The following is a 22,131-nucleotide window of genomic DNA, read 5'->3' as shown; positions in this document are numbered from 1 at the left end:
CTGACATTCTTTAACTTGGGTTAGAACCAGGAAGAAATTACCAAGGATCTCTGTTTAGTGTTGTGATGGGTTATTAATTCCCTTGAATATTACCTAAATACTGGTGAATGAAATATGAACACTATCTTTTAAAAAAATGCCACCCTTTACTGCAGCCTTGCAATCCATTAATTCAGCCTAGGTTTCCTCCCCTTCTTGCTTTTCCTCTTCTCAGAGTGTGAGGAGGGGCTGGTCACGCTATTAACAGTCCTGAAAGAGAGATGTTGAGACTCACTTTGTTTACAGCAGACAGAAATCTCTTTTTTGTGTTAATACCGCAGAGCCCTGGCATGGATCTCTTCATTTCTCTCTCATACCTTCTCTTTCTCACTTTCTTGCCCTTTGCTTCTCTCTTTTTCTATCATGATTTGAATGCCTTCAAATCTTATACTTATCTCTTCTTATTTCTCCCCTCCCTTTTATGCCTGACAGATGATCTCTCTCTCTCTCTCTCTCTCTCCCCTCCCTTTTATGCCTGACAGATGATCTCTCTCTCTCTCTCTCTCTCTCTCTCTCTCTCTCTCTCTAAAGGGGTGGGAAATGTTCTTGTGAAGAGAGCAGGTGCAGTGCATCTCTCTTTCTCTCTCTCTCTCTCTCTCTCCCTCTCTCTCTCTGTCTTTCCTGGCATCAGCAATAGGGAAGAGTATAAGGCTATCCCTGTTTGTGTGTGTGTGTGTTTGTGGCTGCAGTGTCACAGTCACAAGAAGGCTGGAGCCGTGGCAAAACCCCATAGGAGATAAGAGCGGGAACACACGCTAGTCCGGACACTTTGAAAATGGTAGCAGTAGGAGAGGGCAACATACAGACACAACAAACAACAGACAAACAAAACCATAATGAGGAATGGATGACTGTTGCCTCATGGAAGAACTGCATGCTGTAATTTTTCTTCTCTCCTCTTTTTCTCTTTCTGTCAGTCTTCGACAAGCTTACTCCTCCCTCCCTCCCTCCTCCCTTCCTCTCTCCTCCCTTCCTCTCTCCATCCCTCTACTCCTCTCCCTCTCTCTCTTTCCTTCATTCTCTCTTGCGCTCTGTCAGTGGTGGAATGTAGGTAGAGGCTGAGTGCACACTCACTGCTCCACACATTATTAATGCCTCGCTGTACGGCGGCAGGTTGCTGATCAGATGCCGTTCAGCCACGAGAAAGGATTTACACCACAAACGGATTTGACAACATTACCATCCTCCATCTCTTGCTTGATCCTGTGTTTCCTGGGAACTCTGATATCTGCCTCTGCCTCCTCGGCTGTGTCTGTCTTATTGCCTGGGAGTACTGCTTGTGCATTTGGATCCCTGCTCCCCAAAAGATGCTATAAATCTGCAGAATATTCCGTCGAGGAAGGGAACATAATGCATCACTTTTAAAGGAGAGAGCTCCTCTGTGAAGGGACCAGCTTTGTGGTATATATAAAGCTGACTCAGCGAACCAATACAAAAGCGTGAGTTTGATCGAGATCTTGAAGAAGGAATTACAAAAATAGAGACAGAGAGGACAGTATGAGCCAGTGTTGAATGGGATAACTTTTACCAAACTCTGCATTTAAACAAGTTACTAATCTATCTCCGCTATGATATTGGAAAATAACTATAATGGTGGTGTCATCTGCAAAAGAGGGATTTGATAATCTGACCAGAGAGAGTGCTGCTGCATCGGCTGCTTTTCGGAGTCAACATGCAGATGATTTCACTCCTCCCTTCCCTTCATTCTCTTTTGCTCAGCACCTTTATTGATCATTTTAGCATTTTTACCTTTGTCTAGCTGCGAGCTGGAATTCATCTGGACGTATTTGTTGACGAGACTGGAACTGGACTAACAGACTGGCCCTTGCTGGATATTGAGTTTTCTACCTCCGGAATTCTATTGGGTGTATTTGGATGTCTGATTGTGAGTGTGTGAGTTAGTTTGTGGCATTGTGTGGATGTGATTTAGGGAACGTCTGCCTTGCCGAGTTTCAACTATTTCTGTCTTCTTGCTTGGATTTTTATTTCGTTTTTTTAATGTCTGCCATTCCTGGCCGGCATTTTGCCTTGTGCTGCCCATGTCTGCCGTGTGTCCGGCCTTGGGGTTAACCCTTAGTGTGCCACAGGGAAGATGAGTGACAGCTCTGTGAACAACTCTGGGGCTATGGTGTTGGAGGAGCCCGAGGGACGGGGTGGCTCTGGTGGACGTGAACAAGGCCAGGCCCCTGTGCGTGGTGGGGTATTAAGGTGTGGGACCTGTGCCCTATGGCCTCGCCAGCAGACCTGGCTCTGCGTGGTTCCACTTCTTATCGGCTTCATAGGCCTAGGGCTCAGTCTGATGCTGCTCAAATGGATTGTAGTGGGTTCGGTGAGAGACTACGTGCCTACAGACTTGGTGGACGCCAAGGGAATTGGCCAGGACCCCATATTTCTGTCCAAGCCTAGCACTTTTCCTAAGGGATCTGACACCACTACCACCACCATTACCCTTGGAGTAGTCAGCTCAATCAGCCCCACTGTCACCACAGTGGTGCGGGGCAGAACTCGAACAGGAAGCCCCTCAAACATACCCGCTAGAGGTGGCGGGGCATCAGGCAACCAGGTGACACAAAAGAGCCCTACACGCTCTGTCACACACAATCCCACCTTTACAACTACCGTGGCCTCCACCACCATGTCTACTGTCCAAACATCCACCTCAAACCCCTCTCCCTCCAACCCCACCGTTCTAAACGACTCCACCCAAATGTGGACCAGAGAGCAGTCATCCACTGAGAGGCACGTGACCACACCTGGACGAACCCATGTCAGCCGAAAGACACGTGAGTTTGATACTTCCTCATTGGTTCTCGCTTGTTTTGCTTAACAGCTGTTCAATTCAACTTCTGGCAGGGACAGTTGGTGATGTGGATAACTATGATGTCTTTACAGACAGTTTTCACTTTTACTCAGTTTTATTAACATGAATATTATGTTAATAACAGAGTGAAGTCCATTTAGGTTTATTTTTTTTTTAAATGTTTTTACTGAAATGGAAGACTCTGTTTATACTTGGATGCATAAGGAAATCATGCATTGAAATTGTAATTACTGGGTTGCACTTTTATGTCTTTATAGATGTAAATGAACACACTGCTTTTTCCCCTTTAATGAATGGGTTTATCATTATCTACGGTATTAATACAATTAATGCTGATCAGTTACATCATTTTGCATATGAAGTCTTATATTAAGGCAGTAGTACCTATGGATTCATAGCCGGCTTTGTATGTGAAAGCACCAAGATAACGTCCTAAAGACAAAGCATGAAGGACTCGCGGCAGCGTGCAGTCCCGTCTATCATGACGCCAAGGAGCGGCAGATATAGCATTCAAATGACAAGTAGAGACACCGACCACTCCCTGTGTTTCCAAATATGCAACGGAGAAACCGAAAAGTGTTAGTAAAATCATTCTGACTGCTTTACTTTTTAATATAAATATATTATATATATATATGTGTGTGTGTGTTTTATATGATTGTATAAAGCCTACTGTAGAAAGATATACCAGGGTGCGGACTGAATGTCTGCTTGGAATAAACACATTTCATACCGTGTCTTGGTTTATCGCGTTAAAGTTGGTAGCCTATAAAATGAGATTTTCTCCGGGATTAGCAATACCGCAAATGTTTTTTTTTTTTTTTAATCTATTAATATTTTCAATGACTGTGGCACATCAAATAGCTTATGTATCATGGAGTCAGTTAGGAAATATCACTGAGAGAAATGTTATCCTTAGCTCCGCATTTGCTGATTCTCTCCTCGTTGTCTGATTATTGGAAGAGATGGGCGACAGTGTCTGACGGAACCATACGTCGCATAAATATACGCAATTTGTCCTCTTTTACCGTCATTTAAATACAACTTTCAGACTGTCCTTTCTGAGAAAATTTGAGAACTAGTCATGTTAAACTAAAGCGCTTCTCCAATCAGAATTATAATGGCTATGTTTATTTTCCGCTTTGGCTTGTTGAATCACAAGAGATATCACGACTATTCAACAGCACTTTTGCTGTCCTTTTGAGAACTGAAAATGGGAAAACTGCTTCATATAGGCTATGATTATGCTTGCATCATTCTATGAACTGTCAATGGCATTGGAATTGTCTATGCGCGCAGAAATTGATTAATGCGTCATCATGCCCGATCGCGCGCACCTTGTTAGGTGCGTTAATATGGCGTTGACATCGAGCGGAGTCTTGCGCTAAAAAAAAGACGCCATGAGCGCAGGTGTTTCGAGACGCATTCTAACAGTTGAAGGTCTTTTTAACTTGACACGGCGTCCAAAAAACGTGACGCTCCTATGCGAGTCGTGGCGCAAAGACCTCTGCTAGGGCATGTTTACATAGAAATGCAATTGAAAAACAACGCGCACGAACGCAAAAACGCGTTTGGTGCAAACAGCCCTCTTATGCGACACTAAGGCGTGGTGCCGAAATTGGTTTCAGGTGTGGTAATATAACACGAACTTATATTTGTATTCTTAAAAAATACCCGACACAGATGCGTTAATAATTAATGATCGCATTCATGTGTATCTTATGAGCAGCCTGTGCGCTCTAACGCCCAGTTTGTTTGGCGGTCTGAATACATTCCATATGATAAGAGCGACCTTTTGTATAAGACATAATGTTTAAAGTGCTGTGAATCTCCTAATATAATTTGAAGAGCCTTGTCTTTGAATTCAGCCGGTTATGTTGAATGACATTGTTGGGATGGGGAGTAAAGAGGTTGCCATTCCTCACCACTCTATGAGATTGATTTACTCTCCTTGCTTAATCCAGATTAATTTACCTCTATTCATGGAAGATACTGTTGATGCAATATTATCCAAAGAAAACTTGCTTTTCTTTCGAAAGAAGTCTGCTATGTATTATATTGATCAAATACTAATAATAACAATCACAAAAATAATTGCTGTAGCCATAAAGAAGTTAAGATGTTCAAAATGTTTTTGTAAATATTAAGAGTAATTTAAAATTTTTAAGATGCATATTTTGAATATTTAGACAACGTCTTACAGTTTAATATTTTACCCCCCAAATCACATAACTATTATCAATTTTATACACAGGTCTAATACATAAGCATAAATTAACCTTAATATTTTGTATATGAACAAGAATAGCAAAGGGGAACCGCAATATTAAGTTTTTGACAATGTAGTCATCTTTTATTTGAGGCTTGTAACGTGTAAATAGTTATCAAAATAGCATACAGTTGAAGTCAGAAGTTTACATACACCTATATGATATTTACATATATAGCCAAATACATGTAAAAAACATTTTTTTCACAATTCCTGGCATTTAATCATTGAAAAATTTCCCTGTCTTAGATCAGTTAGGATCACTACTTTATTTTAAGAATGTGACAAGTCAGAATAATAGTAGAGAGAATAATCATTTCAGTTATATTTCTTTCAACAAATACCCAGTGGGTCAGATGTTTACATGCACTTTGTTAGTATTTGTAAGCATTGCCTTTAAATTGTTTAACTTGCATCAAATGTTTTGGGTAGCCTTTCACAAGCTTCTCAAAATAAGTTTGCTGGAATTTTGGCCCATTTCTCCAGACAGAACTGGTGTAAATGAGTCAGGTTTGTAGGCCTCTTTGCTCACACACGCTTTTTCAGTCCTGCCCACAAATTTTCTATCGGATTGAGGTCAGGGCTTTGTGATGGCCACTCCAATACCTTGACTTTGTTGTCCTTAAGCCATTTTGCCACAACATTCAGGCTGATGTCGTAAGATGATGTTTCAATATAGCTACATAATTTTCCTTCTTCATGATGCCATCTATTTTGTGAAGTGCACCAGTCCCTTCTGCAGCAAAGGACCCCCACAACATGATGCTGCCACACCCATGCTTCACGGTGTTCTTCGGCTTGTAAGCCTCACCCTTTTTCCTTCAAATATAATGATGGTCATTATGGCCAAACAGTCAAATATTTGGTTAATAAGACCAGAGGACATTTCACCAAAAATAAAGATATTTGTCCCCATGTGCACTTGAAAACAGTAGTCTTGCTTTTTATGGCAGTTTTGGAACAGTGGCTTCTTCTTTGCTGAGCAGCCTTTCAGGTTACATCGATATAGGACTCATTTTCTGTGGATATAGATACTTGTTTACCTGTTTCCTCCAGTATCTTCACAAGGTCCTTTGCTGTTCTTCTGGGATTGATTTGCCCTTTTCGCACCAAACTATTTTCATCTCTAGGAGACATAACGTCTCTCCTTCCTGAGCGGTATGATGGCTGCGTGGTCCCATGGTGTTTATACTTGCATAATATTGATTTTACAGCTGAACGTGGTACCTTCATGCATTTGGAAATGACTCCCAATGATGAGCCAGACTTGTGGAGGTCCATATATATATATTTTTTGAGGTCTTGGCTGGTTTCTTTTGATTTTCCCATGATGTCAAGCAAAGAGGCACTGAGTTTGAAGGTAGGCCTTAAAATACATCCACAGTTATATGTCCAATTGATTAAAATTAGCCAATTAGCCTAACAGAAGGTAACTGGCTATTTTCCAAGTTGCTTATTAGGCAGAGTTAACTTTGTGTATGTAAACTTCTAGCTCACTGGAATTGTGATAGTCAATTAAAAGTGAAACAATCTGTCTGTAAACAATTGTTGGAAAAATTACTCATGTCATGCACAAAGTAGATGTCCTAAATGACTTGCCAAAACTACAGTTGCTAATATTAAATCTGTGGAGTGGTTAAAAAATGTGTTTTAATGACTTCAACCCAAGTGCATGTAAACTTCTGACTTATACTGTATATACATAAACATCCATCCATCCATATATATATATATATATATATATATATATATCTCTGAAAACGCACTTATCTGCGTGAGGTGGGAGTGCAGCTGAAGGCACTGGCAAGATAAATAGTCTGACTAAAATGATGAACCAATCATAATGTTAAATTCAGACATGATTGAATATTTGCTAACCAATAATATTTTATGTTTCAGTAAGGGGTGGGACATTTCCAACATTTCTGATGCACAAACATCTCTGGAGTAACCATAATTTGCACTATAAATGTATCTCCCTGCTAAATGTAAATATACAGTATGTATATACTTTTAAATTTAATATATGCAATTCAACTTTACGACTGAATGTTATTACACCCCTGCTAGTTTTTGATGCTCTTTTTTTTGCCTTTTACTGCTGTCAGTTGTGACTTTTTCTTGTGACATTTCTATGTTTAAAAGTGAAACACTACAGCCAGCATGAAATAAAACATTGCAGGAATGCAATTAAGCCATTAACTGGCATCTCTCGCTCACCTACTCGCTCTATCTCTCTCCCATTCTCCATGCATGTCTGTCGTCCTCCCTGGTGTTGGATTATGGGCAAGATGGTGCTGGTGAGTAGCTGAGTTTCATTTCGAAAGCTGCGCTCTATGTAGGACACGTCCTTTGAAGGTTATAGTACACTGAGCATCCTCCTTTAAACAAGCCTCATTTAAATGAGATACCATAAAACAAATGGAAACAGAATGTAACATGGTTGCTATGACAGCACGCCACTCTTTAACAAGCGCGAGTGCTGTGAGGGACAAGGGAACAAAGTCCCTTTAGAATGGAATGTATGTGGTAAATTTGAGGAGAGTTATAGTGAGTTTGATGGAAAAGAAAATAGAATTGATGTGTGCTTTTAGTCTATAATACTATGTTTTAGTCAGAAATAACTATAATTATAAATAGGCTATTATAATGATCTACACACCTCTACTGAGGTACTTCAACTTGGGAATTAACATTACTTTCATAACTAACATCATATTTAGAGCAAATTGACATAATTTTATTTAGACAAATTATGCTAGTTTCTGTTGAAGCAAAGAATTGTGGGTTGTGAGTGCCTCTGAAGGATACACCTCTTGCATCCTCCAAATTCCTGTGAAAGAAGGTCGCATTCGGAGTGTCCTACTCAATTTTTTGAAACAAGCCTTGATGACATTTGCGGCAAACAATTGTGACCGCCAGAGGATTCAGCTTTCAAAACAAGACACAGCTTATATCGGTTGTACATTCGAAATCCGGATGCATTGTGAGTAAGAATGAGTGAACAAATGTAGAGAACAAGCAGAGGTGCAAAAAAACATTTTTGCAAGGTATGCAATGCATAGGAGCACCATGTAAAGGGGGTGCCAGTGTTTCTCTAAAGGTGGTGCAACCAGCCATACATAACAGACATCAGTAAAGCTAATTCTATCGGGAAGACTCTCAGACTTGGGTGAAATTTAAGATTACATTTATTTGATGAATATAAAACAGAAAAGTAATGTCTCTCTTTGGCATAAGCCCCATCTGACGGTCTGAAGTAGTTGTACTCTGAACCGTCATATCCTGCTGGAGATAGGAAGCAGGGGCAAGGAACCTACTCCCATGGAGGAAGGGTCTCAAGTGGTGATGGTGGGGTGGTGGAGGTTGCCGTGTTAGTACACTGAAACAGCAATGGGATAGATTGTGAGCAGACTCATAAAGCAATGGCTTACATGTGATTTATTTTGTTTGATCAACATTTTGTGTGCTGATTGGTTTTGTGGCACCTTCTATAACCGTTATCCTGAAAATTTTAAACATTTTATGGAGATAACATGACCTAAAATATTGTTGAGATATTAAACATAATCAGTGAAAGTTCTAACCACACTCATTTAAACAAGTTAAACATGAGTTTTAGATGTATGCAGGCACCTTGCTCTAAACTGAGTGTATCAAAGCTATATCTCAATTTGTAGCATCAAGTGAAAACAACTTTGGTTGAATCTGGCTGACATGATTCTTGGTTCCAGTTGACTGCCATTTAATGTCCATTGATTCTTGCTTTGTTTTGTAACATCAGGCTGTTTGCGTAGATTAGTTCATGTCATTTACCAAATTGCATTGAACATTTGCTAATCTGTACTGCTAATGCACTAAAACTACAAATAAAAGTATTGAACCATTTCATTATTCTGACACCAAATCATTGGCAGTACTAATTGACCTATAATCATTCAGAATTCATATGTTTGAAAAAGAGTACTTTGTCTCATCTGTCACAATCCTCTTTTAATAGAAAGCTATAAAAGTCCTCCCTTCCAGCACCATAAGAGCTTAATTTCTTCTTTAAAAAAATTAATGTCACTTTGATTTATCCTTATAAGATGTCCTTAAGGAGGGATGAAGCCTTAAATATTAATGCTTAGAAAGGGAAACATGTTCAATATGTAGAAGAGCATGTGAATTATTGACAAGGGTATGCTGAAAAATTATCAGGGAAAGGGAGAAATGTGCAGGGTTTTATAAATAGAGGTGGAGAGGAGGAAGATGAAAGCATGCAGACTGTGGAGACTGGACTCAGAATGAGTGTAGAAGATGCCAGAACTGGAATCTAAATAGGGGTATACAGTGCATTACATCTCCTTGTCAAAAACCTTACAACCCCTGTTTTCCCATCCACATCCACATTGGAGCATTCAAGGAAAGAATATTATCACAATATCTTTCTTTGTTTTTAAACCTGGACATTTTATAATTTTTGTGTCTGAGAAATTGAGTTTTAATGTATTGGCTTGTAGTTTCTCTTAAGTTGGTCATTGCTTTTCTTCATTTGTACAAGTAAATTAACCTTGAACCATTGATCCTTTTTCTAGATGATTAAACTTAGTAAAATCATGCTTTCGCAGCAAGGCTCAGGGCCCATTTGCAAGAAACCCCATAGGTTAAATATCCTTTAATTATAATTGTAAAGGCATTGTTAATACTGGTTTTCTTTATTGCAACTGGCTGCTGACAATAAAACTAAACAACTGTGTGGTTAAAGTGCCATGCAGTCATATATAGTCTTATTTTCTTAGTCCATTTAATCCTGATTTGTTCCTGGCTCACAATGTAAGTAATCTAATTTTTGACAATGATTTTTATTCTCAGTGTGCTGAATGCTATGGAAATGAAGGCCATTATCAACCATTTCACCACTTCATATTCAAAATTATTTGCCTTTTTACAGGGATGACTTAGCATTAAAAAAACAAATTTTGACAGCTGACTTATTGCATCAAGTGATGGCTTTTAGAAAATAACAGTCATGATTATAAACTCCTGAAGGCCCGCTAGGATATTTGTGAAGTATTGAACTTGGGTTCAAATGCAAATCATTTCTGCATTTTCCATTTAGTTCCGCACCATAGAGTGCAGTATTCATGAATCGTGAGTCGATTAGTACTCTCTTTTTTTCCACAGCAATTTTGATAAATGAAACCTTTTCATTTCTGGGGGTAACAGATATGCCTTATGGAAGCAGGGCTTAAGTTGTTGGGGATAAAGATGCATGGGGTGTTTATAAGAAAACAATAAGCTGTTCATCAGCTATGCTGGAGGCAAATGTTAGCGGAGGAAGCTTTGTCTTCATTACCACAGGTTTAGTTTCTGTCACAGGGATTGTGTGTATAGATCAGTCATACAGAGAATCATTATAAGCATGGTTTGGAAATGGATCTTTGATTTCAATAAGGCAGAGGTACTTGTTAATGAGATTGAATTCACCCAGCTCTTAATTAACTACATTGTGTCTTAATGATGCTTCCTGAAACAGACTAATGCCATTTTTGTGTGTGCATGGATCCCAATACAACTGTACTCATAATCTTGGTCATTTTGAAATACTCATCTTGTGCATTTGGCACAATTAAATTAAGTTTCTCTGCAGGCAGTCTGAACATTTTATCTTTTTGTATTAATTAGCTTTGCTCTCCTAGGCTTTATCTATTTCCTTTTTTCATCTCACACTCACCTAATTTCCTCTCTTTAGTCTCACCCTATAACCTGTGGGTTTGCAGGCTTTCTTCAAGCCCTTTAACATCTGTGGACAAACAAATATCAAGTTGTTTTGGTGGTTACCTTGGTTACTTGGTGTTCAGGTTTTACAGCATAATACTGTATTGTGACTTCAAAATAGAGCTGAGCAGAATGACAAATAAGTACCATAACCTTTAACAAACCATTCTGTTGGAGCTCAGCCAATCAGAGCTCAGGGGCAATGTTTTACCTCTGCCAAAAAATACAGACCAGTATAAGAAAAATAATACTTCTGTGAATCCTAATATTACTGTTGCAGCTTAAAGGCTATTGAATTTCCCATCCAAACACTTTTTAAAATTGTGTAAGGTCTCACCACATCCTGCCTAATGACAGTCTGTAAAGAAACAGTGTTCATTAGGAAAGTATTTCAGAGACACACTGTCTGGAGCTAAATAAAACTACTTTAATAATAATAGTGTTGTTAGAATAGTAATACATTAGAAATGGTAGAATTAATATCACTGTATACTACAGGGACATGGGAAACCTGGAAAAATTAGGTAATTATAATTGTTTGATTTCAGGTATTTCAGGCAAGTAATTAAAAAATTAACACAGACCTAAAAAGTATTTTTAAAACCAAGATTTGTTTTGGTAACATTTTAAAATAGGTTTCTATTTGTTAACATAAGTAAATATTTTACGTATTGTGAATTAACAATTATTTTGTTATTACTTAATTATTATTAATATATGAAAATACAATTGTTCCTTGTTAGTTCATGTTAGTTCATAAAGCATTAAAGGGATAATTCACCCCAAAATTTAAATTCTCACATTATTTACTCTCCCTCATGCCATCCCAGATGTGTGACTTTATTTCTTCTGCTGAACATAAACAAAGATTTTTTAGAAGAATATCTCAATTATGTCGGATCATACAATGCAGGTGAATGGTTGCCAGAACTTTGAAGCTCCAAAAATCACATGAATTTAGCATAAAAGTAATCCATAAGACTCCAGTGTCAAATCCATATCCTCTGAAGCATTATGACAGGTGTGGGTGAAAAACAGATCAATATTTAAGTAATTTTTTACTATAAATTATCCTCACTGCCTAGTAGGTGGCGATATGTACGAAGAATGTGTATCACCAAAAATAAAAGAAGAATGTGAAAGTAAAAGTGGTCATTTATAGAAGAAAATGACTTAAATATTGATCTGTTTTTCACTCATACTTATCATATCGGTTCAGAAGACATGGATTAAACTGCTCAAGTCGAATGGATTGCTGCCTTTGTGGGCTTTTTGAGCTGCAAAATTTTGTTTACCATTAGCTTGCATTGTATGGACCAGTTTTTATAGACATTCTAAAAATCTCTGTTTGTTTTCAGAAGAAGAAAAAAGTCATACACCATCTGGGATGGCATGAGGGTGATTAAATGATAAGAGAATTTTCATTTTTGGGCGAACTATTCCTTTTACTATGTGTTAAAGGATACAGATTTTTTTTTTGGAAATGTATTAGGATATGATAAAATGATATGTTGATGATAGAAACACACAAAGAATACATTCAAATTCACATTGATTTAATATTAATACAAATATTAAGATTAAGAAATGTTGTAAAAGCATTGTTTGTTGTTAGTTTATGTTTCCTAATGTACTTAACTAATGTTAACAAAAACAACCTTATTGTAAAAGTATTATGGTTAAATTTTATAGTTGTGCTCTACTCCAAAATTTTCTTCAACTAGAAATGGCTCTTTGTGAGTAAATTATCCATAAAATTATTTAAAAATCTTTATCCAGAAGGCCTAATCACAAGCAACTGGAAAAGGCATGGAAATTCACTGGTCAATTCACTGCTATTTTGACATACATTGGTCTAACCTTTATTTCTAAACATACTAATGAAAGGATGAATGGATTACATATCTTTTGGAATTACAAGAACTTGTTATAAAGCTGATTTGCAGGGCTTTTCTGCAGTGGCACATGGACAAACTCCTCTGCATATTAATTTCTGTTGTTTGCTGTATGTGTGTGTTTGTGGCTGATTTGTGTTGTCTCCTTTCAATACAACCTAAGGGATAAAAGAGTGCATCACACTCCCAGAGTCTGTTATGAGATATTGATTCACGTGTGATTGTTTACGAGACCTCTCCCACTAAACAGTTTGACTGGGATCAGGTTTAATGTGATAGGTCTGGTTGCTCATGCACAGCATTTTCTCTGTTCCTGAGCTTGGTTATAGTGGCCATTGAGCCCTTTCTTACCTAGTACCCTTGCTAGTTCTTTGTGTTTACTTAGTGACAGCTTCATAATTCAATTTCATCCCTGAGCTGGAAGTATAGTAGTACAGCACAGTGTAAGAAAATTTACTTATTGTATTATTATAGGGATATTTCACTTAAAAATTTACATTCTGTCATCATTTACATCATACACTCTTCTTGTTACAAACCAGTATGACTGACTTTGTTCCATGAAAAGGAGAAATTAGGTTGAGGTTATTACGTTTGATTCAGTCACAATTCACTTTTATTTTATGAATGTACATTTTAATGAAAGTGAATGGTGACTGAGGTGAATGGTGAACGTTCTGTCTTACATCATCAATAATGACAGATGTTTGTATATGCAATGTTAGAGGCTCTAGCCTTTAGCCTCCTTGTTAATGCGCTCACCTCCCATGCTGGAGATGCCGATTCGAATCCCCCTCGGAGGGTGTTGAGCAGGACCAGGAACAAATATGCTAACAATATTTGCCCTCTGGAATTGATTTTCAATGGACAATTCTTTTTATTTTAATTTTTTTGTCTTTCAAGTCGTGTGCCTAAATTACTAATTAATTTAATTAAATTAGTTCTCAAAATAAATAAAAAGAAATCACAGTGGTGTTAATTGCCACCATATTTTTAATTTCAGTGTTTTTTGTTGCTGTTTTTTTTATATATTTTTTTATATTCAGTTGCTCAGATTCCCAGCCACTGGTTAATTTCTGAGCCTGGTGTAGCACCATGAAATTGGCTAGGCTATGTTTTTTGACAGTTCTATTTAAATTCAAGTCATTTTTATTTGTATAGTGCTTTTCACAATACTCATCATTTCAAAGCAGCTGTACAGAAAGTCATGCTTTAATATCTGTAAAATATGAAATGTCTTAAAGTCCATAGTCTGCTTCTTTGAAAAAGAAAAACCTTGGGATAAACCAGATTTTGCTGTGGAAGCCATTTCTCCTTTTGATACTCTGCTAAAATTATGAAGCTGGTTAAGCTAGTGTAAAAGCCTGGTGGTGACACCAGCACACAAGCATTCCATGCTGGGAGACCAGCAGTTCTCGAATTGAGGGGGCTAAGGGGGATCCCGGGCATTAGCGACCCCCCCATAAGAAATAAAAAATAGACAGTTCTCAATTTCAGTTTTAGGCAAAGAGACTGAGTTTACACCAAGCCTGAGTATGCATTTCTGGTTGAGTTTCATTCCTCATTTGAGATTTTTTTTATCACTGCTTCTGAAGAAGTTTGATGCTTACCAGTAAATACTTAACTGTCATGAGTTTTGGTTTATGTCTTCACACACTGTTTCCTGAAATTACGTTGAGTACTTATGAACTATTCTAAAGACTGTATCCTGTTTTCCCAGTTGTCCTGCACTCTTTGAATGAAGCACCTGGTTTCATAACTAATCTACTCTCTATAGTATCATTACAGCCTGATAGTATTTGCATTCCTTTTTCTACTGTTTAAGTAATAAAAAAGGTATGTTTTGAAGTTGATGGCTCCTTTATCACTGCTTTCTGAGACATTTTTTAAATTATTCCTGTGCCACTGCTGAATCTGACAGTGATACCATTCAGAGAGTCAGGATGCCATCTGATTATTTTCTACTGTTTTTGAACTGAGCTTTTAAGGGTCTTCAAGTGCCTTATATGTAGTTCCCTGGTATATTTGCCATAGTTGCCATTTTGGGTCTGCTTTGTCACCCTCTAAATCCAATGGAGTAAGCCATTTAAAAGAAGAGTAGCCCTTTGTTATAAAACATCAGACTGAAAATTTATATATATATATTCTTTATAAACACAAAAGACTGTTCTTTTATGTAAGCATGTTTAAAAAAAATTGTATATAGTTATGCATATGATATGATCAAACATTTTAAATATTATAAATTGTATATTGCGAGACTCCCCCTGAATTTTTCAGCATGGTATTTATCCCTATTTTTGGTCCTTTACCTGAATTTGTGGTTTATTTTTTTACTATTTTCCATGTCTTTTCTTTAAGGGGAGTAGTGGTGTGTCACCATTGAGAACTCTTATTTGGAATACCTCAACGCCTGTTGTACTTGATTTGCTCTCCCACTCTAGTGTGACAGATTGTCTACCTGCCTATTAAAAGTAAAACGAAACAAGAATAAAGCCTAGAGTCAGTGCTGAGCTGTCTGAATAGTGCGGCCAAAGTAGGGGAAGTCTTCCTCATTGCCCTGAGGGAACGAGCCTACAGTCATGACATGATCTCTTATGCCTCAACTCATTTACTCTAAACTGCATGGAGCACTCTCTTTTGCTTACCCTCTTTTTCACTTTCTATCTCGCCTCCTAAATGCTGGTTGATGGCTAATGTGACCCATGTGCTCTCCATTTAAGTATCTCTCTTTTTCATTCTTATCCTCTCATGGTTATCAAGGCTGATATGTTACAGGGACACTGCACCTCAAGACATGGCATCACACACCATGACAGCATCCAGCCAAACACACTGTTAGCTCGGATGGCATATTAAAGTGGGGTCACACACACACACACACACACACACACACACACACACACACACACACACACACACACACACACACACACACACTTTGATGTCTTACTGAGGTTGATAAATGGTGGAATTGGGGTCAAATGCTCAAATGCGGCTGGCATGCTGAGGGATGCTCTCTGACTGCATTGCTCACATTAAGAAAAGGACCAGATTTTGAAATTTGTTGGGAGGTAAATTTGCTATAAATTTATAGCAAACAGGCTATAAATTTATAGCATACAGGCACTCAGATGAAGGCGCAGTGCTCAGATTATTTTGGGGGTTAGTGTGAGGGTGATGTATGGCCCTCTATGAAGTGTGCCACTGGTAGCTATTGGTCCCAAATGACAGGAGTCACATGTGTGTGTGTGTGTGCGTGCGTGCATGCGTCTGTGTGTGCGCGGGAGAGGTTTTGCTTACTTTGTAGGGAGCAAATGTCCCCCAAATATTGTAAATCCTGATATCATGTTTTGGGGACCAGCCCATGAGGAAACAACTTAAATACTAAATATGGTTTTAATACAAGAAGGTTTCTATAATGGATACGTTTCGGAGTAGGGGTGTGGTTAGTGAAGAAACAATATAATTAGCTCAGTCTAAAAATAATTTATGTCAATGGAAAGTCTCCACCATGATATAAAAATGTGTGTGTATGTGTGTGTGTGTGCTTGTGACGCAATGCGTGTAGTGCATTTAAATGCATCAATGCACTTCCTCTTCAGAGTCGATATTGCACATGGTGCATCCATCACATATGTACCTTGATCTCAGCAGGAAATTTAGTTGCACCGTCCTGCGCTCACACAGCATTATATGATAAGAATACCTTTTATCTTAGTACTTACACAACATCAAACATGACAGCCTTTGTCCAGGGGTTTGCTTTAAAGATGTTTGTAGTGACACTTCAAACTCTGGTCTTTTTCTGTGTATAAATATATTAAAGTTCAAAGTTTTCCCTGACAGGTCTTGATTAGCAGAATATAAAGTTTTGGTCATGGATATAAATTTTACTTGCAACTACATTAAGTGGCAAACAAAATTCTAAATATCTTTCAAAGTTTTGATGTCACTTACCTAGCAAACTTTGCAAATCCTATGATTAGTTCTTCATTAAAAGTACTAATTGTATCTATACTTTACTTTTTTCCAGGCATACTAAGTAAACCTAGTTGTCTTTACTATCAGAAGTTGTGTAGAACCAAGCAATCAGATTAGAACTTACCAGAAAGTTGCTTTCCAGTTTTGTGTGTACATCTGTACATCATAAAGTCAGTAAACAGACTGTGGGTGTGCAGTCTGCGGCTGAGCCTGGGCCTTGATGGATGTTAATACTTCTGCCCTGATGTACTCAGGTAACACTGTCGAATGTATCCCTGCTCTGGCAACACTGACTGTTACATAGTCCCTGTACAACTCAATGATACCTTCAGTCAAAGAGATGAACCTGTCTTTCAGAGCATACTAGACAGTCATGGTTAGACAGCTTTAAGCAGGTGTAGAAAGTATTTTGTGTGTGTCAGATATTCCGGCCTCATATTGGCTGGCCTTGCTTCTGCAGTTAGCACAGTTTGCCTGTGTATGTGTGTGTGTGTGTGTGTGTGTTTGTTTTCCTTGTGATGGAGTGTAAGACCGGGGGCCATGGAGTGATGGATGGCGGTAGAGGACGACAGATCTCTCACATGGCCAGCCTTTGCCGGTAATGGTCTGAAATGCGATACCAAGACAGAGCAGGAAATGGGGAATAAGCAGGCTCCAGCCTTAATGCTGACAGAATCAAATGTGTGCCGGTTTCTCTAAACTTCTCTGAAGGCATTTTCTGCAGGGTTTCCACAGAATAGTCTAGCACTACCTGTTGTGTAATCTATATATTTTAGCCAGCGGCTGGACCTCCCACCTTTTACCACTTTGGCTGTGTGTGTATATTCGGATATGTTTTGGTCTGCCACCCGCAACACCAGCTATTCTGTGACCCCCCCGACCTTTATCCAAGCCTGTGATTAGCTGAAGCAGAGGAGACATTATAAATATGCATGAGGCTAAAACCACAGTGATTTTGCATAAAACTATATCAGCCTGACATTTTACTTTATTATATAATCACTAAAGTTGTAGATAAAAAAAATAAATGAATAACAGAAACAAAAATCACCCTGCTTTAAGCTAATAAATGTAAATATAGAGGTTTGGAGGCAAATCTGTGTATGTGAGTGTGAGTATTGTTTGTGAAGTGTGTGTGCAGGACAGTATCTGTTTATAATAGGTCTCTCTAAGTGGCAGATGGCAATGTGGAGTGGTAGGATAAATAAAAAAAAGTTTTCTAAGTAAATGCTTTATAATAGTCTCTATACAGATGGTTGTGTGTGTGTGTGTGTGTGTGTGTGTGTGTGTGTGTGTGTTTGTGTGCGCGCGTGCGCGCGTGTGTGTGTGTGTGTGTGTTTGTGTGTGTGTGGGCGTGTTTGTGTGCAGTAAGCAAATACTTATAAAGGATTAATGAATGCATTAGTCTCTCTTAGCTATAAAGACAGTGAGCGTGCACATCGGCTACTGTATTTGTGTTTGCAGAGAGTAAAGCTCAATCTCATGAAAACCACACTAAATGGGAGCAATAAGTTCATGAGATGAGTTGATAAGTGATTTGAGTACCTGCAGTGCTGAGATCCCTGTGTGTGCACATGTGTGCTTGTGTGTGCATGTGTGTCTGTGTACGCAGCTCACTCTTCTAACAAGATAAATGACACATATGAGATGCTGCATTCACTGGAGCCTTTTAAATGTGCATGGCAAAATCAATCTTGATCGCATATATATTTCACACAATTTTGGTCTGATTAAATATTTTTTTTTACAAAAGAAGAGCACATCTTATGGCAGTGTAGTATACATATAATTTTAAAGTGTTCATATCATAGGGAATTATATTTTCCTTGATCGTTTGAGATAAAAGACTTCAGGGTGAGGTCATTGTGAAGGCAGCAGGATAGATCCTGCTATTTCTAATACAAGAAGAACATAAATCAATAAGTCAATGTACTTTTCTGGTACATATATATGGTAAATATGTTGTACCTTCAGACAAGTGTGGGGTAATTACAGGCACTTACTTATGGTATACGTGCATGGGCATAGGAAACGTTCTTATACTTAACAATGGTACATACTGTACATGGAAAATATGTTGTACCTACAGCCAAATGAGTCATAACTACTTATCTAATATGTACCTACCGTACATGGTAACTAATATGAAACTTTACAGTACATCTCAGTGCTAGACATGTTAAACATGTAGCACTTACAGACAAGTGTGGGGTAATAACAGGCACTTAGTGTACGTACATATTAACTAATGTGAAACATTGCAGTACTTACCAATACTTTTAAAATGATAGATAATAGTAAGTACAAGTCCTCATAGTACATGCTTTGGAAATCGGATGGTATTTTGAACCTAATATGAAAGACAGCAGTAACTACCGGTATATACTTCATAGGGTTAGTCAATTGTAATTTTAAGCAAGGCCTACTTTGCATGACAACTGGTAAAGTCAAGTGCAAATGTGAGACTGATAGCTACTGCACAAGTTCAAATTGAGAACATTCAACACATGTATAATTGTTAGGTATGTCATTAAACTCCCTTAATGAATTGCCTAACATTACAAGGATGTAAGAAGGGTAATGTCATAGTACATACCAATCAGTTAAGAGAATCAATGTTCAGTTCAAGATTTTTAGATAAATTGAACTGCAATAGTACTTATCAGTAAGTACTCAAAATGTATCTTCGTCGTGGAATACTTCCACCCTCCCGCCCACTTACCCAAGTACTGTATAACTTATACAATACCTACTTGGTATATTCACTACTACGTCCATAGTAATTCCATGGAAATAGGACTGTAAAATAAAGTGCACCATTGTACATTACTTAGGAATTACCAGTTCTCTAGCCTTTGTTATATACCCGCAGTCAGGGTTGGGGGAGTAATGGAATACATGTAATTGGAATGCATATTTAAAATACAAAATATAAGTAACTGTATTCCACTTCAGTTACAATTTAAATAATTGGTAATTAGAATACAGTTACATTCAAAACGTATTTTGATTACATAAGAGATTAATTTGTATTTTATTGTCATTTGTTTCATTTAATATTTAGTCCTTGCAGATATTTCAAAATATTTATACATATAAATGATGCGATCCAAAGTGCATTTGAACAGCAGTGAAACACTTTCTTATGATGTGTTACATTCATACGATTAGATTAGACAGAGAAGTAAGTTTGGAGCAGAAGAAATGGAAATAAAACTTGTGTACATTGTCAGCTTTATGCTAAGCTAATATGCAATTTCAAGATATTTTACATGCACAGGTTACCAGGCACGATCATATATTTAATCAAGAAAATTCACATTGGATCATAATTTCTTTATTATAGTAAGACCTTTGATATTAGGGCAAAAATCATGTTCTTGATAATAATTTTTGTAAGGTTTTCCTTTAAAAATATCTAAAAATCCTTAAAACAATTTGATTTCTGTTGTTTTAGAAACAATACTGCAAAAGAGATATTTAGGTTTTTCAGAGAATGTATTTTTAACATGTGTATTTTGTCTCACTGTACTGGCAGAGATTTTTTATAGTCAAAACAAGTGAAAAAATCTACTAGTGCCGAAGAAGTAATCCAACATATTTAGAATACTTTACCGACCTTGAGTAATCTAATGGAATATGTTACAAATGACATTGTACAGCATGTATTCTGTAATCTGTATTGGAATACATTTCAAAAGTAACCCTCCCAACCCTGCCTGCAGTACATATATGACTCTACTATGTTCATTAACTAGTACGTCCATGGTAATTTAAATAAGCCCAGGAACACTGCTTCATACGGATCCTCCACTTGCCATTTCCCCCTTTTTTACTACATATTCTGAAAACTAAATTTGGACACACTAGTTCTTGTTTATGGAAGATGTCAGTGAGTTGGGCTTTATTTACCCTAATAAGGTTGTATGACACTTTTACAAGGCAATACCGTCTGTTTTTGTTTGACAAAGTAAGAGTTCAATACCATGCAACAATATAAAAAGATAAAATGGATTCAATAAAACTCAATAAAAGTGAGTCGTCATCATCTCATTTTAATGATGGCTGTCATAAAACTTCCTCTAAAGATTCCAAACGATTCTCAGAAATAATTTGACAGAATCAGACGATTTATTTAAGCATAAATTAAATTATTAAGACATTTAGGGAAACTGCTTTTGCATGTTCAGTGCGTACATTTTCATATTAATATAACATGTCTAAACCAATATTTATATAAATCACTTAGAACAATTTAATTTACACTTAGGCATGAACATGTACACACATACCACAAATGTACACCAACACACACACACACACATACACACACACACACACACACACACACACACACACACACACACACACACACACACACACACACACACACACACACGTTGGTGCGGCTATCCTTATGAGGACTCTCCATAGACATAATGATTTTAATACTGTATGAGCTATAGATGCTATCCCCTATCCCTAACCCTACGCCTAAACCTAACCCTCACAAAAATGTTCTGCATTTTTACATTTTCAAAAAACATAGTTTAGTATATTTTTTAAGTGATTTTAATTACAGGGACACTATAAATTTCCTCATAAGCCATTGATAAATGGTGTTTATAGATAAAGTATCAGAAGAACATATAGGGACAATTCTGTTCAGTTATTATTACTTCCTATACATAATATTCCCAGCTACTGCGTTTTAATTTGTCGCCAGCCTTCTCCTTCTTCTCTAGTTTGTCAGTCATGAGGAAGGGATATGACACAGAACATCATCTCTCCAGTAGGGCTGGACACATCTATTATGTAGTCTAACAGAACAGATATGCATATAACATGTATGCATGCACACACATATTTGAAATCTTCCGGAGGGCTGTATCATCCCATGCTGTTAGGCATGGAAGCACATTAGCATGGACTAGCCAGCCATCAGCTGACAAGCTCTGGTGAAAAATAAACAATCAAAACCATTTATAATTGGAATAGCAGGTGTGAGTTTGTGTTTGTGTGCAAGTTGTATGATTCGATAAATTAAGTATAAATGGGCAAAAAATATTTGGACACATAAGCCACACTTAAAAATGTATGAACTGCATTAGATTGCAAAATATCAGACCAAGTGGCATGGCAATTTCTTTAAAAAATGATTGCACAAGTAAAAACTTTTCAAGAAAAACAAGTTAGTTGGGTTTAAAATAATATTCTTTTTGTCAAATGTTAGTACGACATGTCCATTAATAATGGGATGACCTACACCTGTGGTTATTCTGGCATTTGAGGGAACAGACTTAATACATCTATTTAAAATGACTTTGGGACCTGTTTGTTAAAAGTAACAGAAAGGTTAAATT

General features: G+C 37.5%; 1 protein-coding gene across 2 annotated transcripts in view; it reads left to right on the top strand.

Moving 5' to 3' along the window:
- The first annotated feature begins 1,087 nt into the window (after positions 1-1,087).
- LOC127660383 (pro-neuregulin-3, membrane-bound isoform) overlaps positions 1,088-22,131 on the top strand; it is a 486,917-nt gene continuing 465,873 nt past the window's right edge. For both annotated transcript variants that reach the window (XM_052150536.1, XM_052150535.1), the window contains exon 1: positions 1,088-2,822. In XM_052150536.1, the coding sequence (XP_052006496.1) occupies positions 2,132-2,822 (691 nt within the window). In that variant the 5' untranslated portion in view covers positions 1,088-2,131. The remainder of the gene's footprint in view (positions 2,823-22,131) is intronic.

Source organism: Xyrauchen texanus, chromosome 20, assembly GCF_025860055.1.
Source record: "Xyrauchen texanus isolate HMW12.3.18 chromosome 20, RBS_HiC_50CHRs, whole genome shotgun sequence".
Lineage (NCBI taxonomy): Eukaryota > Metazoa > Chordata > Actinopteri > Cypriniformes > Catostomidae > Xyrauchen > Xyrauchen texanus.
The sequence above is the reverse complement of the archived record's forward strand: the minus strand, read 5'-3'. Positions and strand labels throughout refer to the sequence as shown.